This window comes from Cariama cristata, unplaced genomic scaffold (assembly GCF_000690535.1).
Source record: "Cariama cristata isolate BGI_N322 unplaced genomic scaffold, ASM69053v1 scaffold5543, whole genome shotgun sequence".
Taxonomy (NCBI): Eukaryota; Metazoa; Chordata; class Aves; order Cariamiformes; family Cariamidae; genus Cariama; species Cariama cristata.
In genome coordinates, this window is record NW_009608825.1 from 1 (window position 1) to 3,539 (window position 3,539).

At 42.9% G+C, this 3,539-nt stretch overlaps 1 protein-coding gene across 1 annotated transcript in view; it reads left to right on the forward strand.

Moving 5' to 3' along the window:
* Positions 1-1,291: 1,291 nt before the first annotated feature.
* LOC104159398 (ethanolaminephosphotransferase 1-like) overlaps positions 1,292-3,539 on the forward strand; it is a gene marked incomplete at its 5' end in the record, with an annotated part of 5,796 nt that continues 3,548 nt past the window's right edge. The window contains one exon of the mRNA XM_009697296.1: positions 1,292-1,519. Coding sequence (XP_009695598.1) covers positions 1,292-1,519 — 228 coding nt within the window. The remainder of the gene's footprint in view (positions 1,520-3,539) is intronic.

The window sequence follows — 3,539 nt, forward strand, 5'->3', positions numbered from 1 at the left end:
CCTGCAGAAAAGCTGGGCTTTGGGGCAGGGTGCTGGGAGCAGCAGCGGGAGGGGACCGGGGACCAGTGGTGCAAGGGGCTCCAGTTTGGGGAAGATGAGGAGGAGGACAGCACCCTGGGCATGTCAGTCCCTGACAGTGGCAGCATTTACCCCGATGCCTTCTTTCCTCTCATGTCAGGACTCTTGTTTAGTGTTTTGCTTTCAAGTCATCATTCGACACAGTTTCTCTCAAGCCTTCTGGTGAGTTTATCATTCCCCTGAACAGAAGAGCACAGTAATTTTAAACATCCAGTCAGGTTTGCTTGAAGGATGCACACACAAGCTATTTGGTGATGAGGGACTTGAGTTTCCCATTCATCTCCTCTCTTTCTTCATCCTGCTGCCTGTTCTCAGTTGTTATTTTATCAGAAGAATATTCTTTTTTGGAATGAGAAAGATATCTATTGGATTTTTGTCTAGGTGTTTCTATAAATACAAATGTTCAGAGATTTTAAACAGGACATTTCCCAGTACACTGCAAACACAGAATTGCTCTTCTGAACTACTGATGTGAAGTAATTGTTTAATGGTAGTGAACTTTAGTACATTAAACCTCCTACTCCTTTTATAACCTCTCGGTGAGTTTTGCCTGAGTGAGAAAGATGCAAGATACATGCAAGAGCTGTTGATCTTACCGTTACCTTTTTCCTAGCTGACAGAAAATAGTTGTTTACTACCTTTAATAGTACTACCTTTAAAAGACAGCTTAAAATATCCAAGAAAACACAATGCATCATTAATTTTCCTGTACTCTAATTAGCAAAAAAAGCCTCCCCTTTAGACTGTGCTTTGGCAACTATACAGGATTGTCTAGCGGCATCACCTCTAGACTTAAACAACAGCAATGCTTGCCAGCCATGTGCTTAACTCTGTTGCTGCTGAAAACAGGGCATATTTACTGAAGTAATCTCATGTCTCATGTCAGAAGTTTCATTCTCTAAAAAAATACATATTTTGAATTCACAGCAAAGCTGCATGCCATGCATTTGGGTGACAGCTACACCAGAGTGCTGCAGCTCACTTTGTGTAGGCTTAGTGGTCCATTGCCAGGCAACGATGAGCGGGTGAAGCTGACCAGAAGCTATGTGAATAAACCAGTACAATTTTACCCCAGAAATAAATGTTACTTGGGTATCCTACAAATTCTTGTAAAATGTCTGGGTATCTAGCACATTTGCACAGGTAGTTGTGTTGCAGGATGAATTCTTGGGCTGAGTCTTGGCTAGAGTTTGAAGTTACTGTGCGGAAATAGAATGGATACATTTTCTTACTTCATAAAACCCTTATATTTATTTACAGAGCACATTTAAAGAAAACACTGAAGAACGACTCTTTGTATGAAGGACTCCTACCTCTTGTGTCACCTCTGTTGCTGTTTGTTCTTCTTACAGTCTGGGTAGTTTTATCTCCAGGCAACATATTAGCAAAGCAACCAAGAGTGTTTTTATGGATGGTTGGGGTGGCTTTCTCAAACGTTATTGTAAGTATGTTTGTGGTGGTACTATTATTTAGAGATAGCTTTCTATTTTTATGTGAATAAGTAGAAGGGAACAGAAACCGTAGCTAAAACTCAGCAGAATCACACAGCTCTTCCCCCTCTGTGTTAGACTCTGTCTCACAAAACCACACCGCAGCGGTTGTCTGGACTAGGGACCCTTACAGTGCTGCGATACCTGCTCTACCGCAGCGTAACGAGTTCATGAGGGGTCTTTTTTTTCCAACAGTCTATGAAAACCCTAGGGAGGCCTTACTTCACTGTAAGAGTCGTTAGGCATTGGAACGGGCTCCCCAGGGAGGTGGTGGGCTCACCATCCCTGGAGGTGTTCAAAAAAATGTTTAGATGTGGCGCTTCGAGACACAGTTTAGTGGGTTTAGTGGGCATGGCGGGATTGGGTAGAAGGTTGGACTTGATGATCTTTGAGGTCTCTTCCAACCATAATGATTCTATGATTCTATTCTGTGATTCCAGAAAGATAACAGATATTCCCCAACATATAGGCTGGACTGCGGACTTGTCTGAGTAAAAGCAAGCTCAACACAGGCACAGATTTACGAGCAAGAGTAGGGGGGGGTTGTAACCTTCCCCTGCTGTTGTGCCCAGTACTGTGGTACGTGTATTCCTGTACCCTGCAGTTCATCTGATCCCTCATTTTCCCTTCACTGTTTGGAATAAGGCCGTACCACTGACAGCATTTCTCAGGGAAAGTTGCGGAGAGATGCAGGGGCCTTGCAATGGCTCTCTACCCCCAGATGAGTTTCTCCTAGACCGCATCATTGTGACAAATTTCCCCACTTTAATGCCTATGAGGCGACATAAACCTGGGTGCAGGAACAACATGGGCAGCCCGACAGCACCGCTGAGCACTGCCCTTGTCCCAGGGCTCGCTTCTCTGGAGGAGGCCCTTTGCCTCCCTTCTCGCCGAGAGAGGTGAGGGAGCTGCAGCCAAGTGGAAGGGTGTTCCTTCGTTTAATGCTAAAATACCCTAAAGGATAGCGACGTTTTAGGAAGTCTCCAACACGGCCTAAAATTGTGTCACTGAGTAACGCCACATCCAATTTAAAAAGTGAACGGCTTGAAGTACCTTGCATTATGAAAGAAATCTTTGAAAATGCAGGATTTTAAAAGAGAAAGCATAACCCCCTCTAGAAAATTGTATTCAGGAATGGGAAAGAAATCATAATTCTGATGTTTATTAGATGTATCTTATAAATGTACGTTTCTGTGTGTCACAAATCAAACAGTTCCATCTCAAGGACTTAATCTCACAAAAGTTAGGTTATTTTCAGATGTGCAAGTTTTATTGTATGCATTTTTCATTACCTAATCTACTCCTTTTTCTTAAGAGAACAGTGTAGGTTCCTAAATGAGAAGTACAATTATTTCATACCAGTGGGGAAAGTGCTTTCAGAGTTTGGCAGATGGCAGGTTCTGCACATACAGCTTAACCAACCGAGAGCAATTGTGGGAGGATGCTTGCAGAAGAGAAATAGTAAGGCAAACCAGAATTTTCTTTGTAGACTGCAGTTTACTAGACATTGCCTGTAATGCAGGTTCTTTAGGCCTTGTTTTTTTTCTTTTGCCAGAACATCTACTGCAGTGTTAGAGGCTCACGTGAATTAAAAATGCATGCGTGTTAGTTGACATTTTTAACATTTTAAAAGCAAATATTAAAAATATACGGGTCATTTGGAATTTATAACATTTTAAAAATGAAAACCAAGCCTGCATTTCCTTTCACCCCCTCTGGTCCCTTTATACACAGGTTTCCTCCAGCATCAGAGTAAGGCTTGCCGTGGCAATGCTTTTCTTCTCCATGGTAGTCTGACACTGGATTTCTGTTATGTGTTCTGCAGACCACAAACCACAGCCCACGTTTCTCTACCTGCCAGTATCTTGAACTTCTTGTGCCTTTGACAACATATTTAGTGGCCCAGCAGATCCCCTGGGCTAAACACCTGGTCTCAGACCTGGCCTTGTAGCTGTGTGATGTCAGGATGTG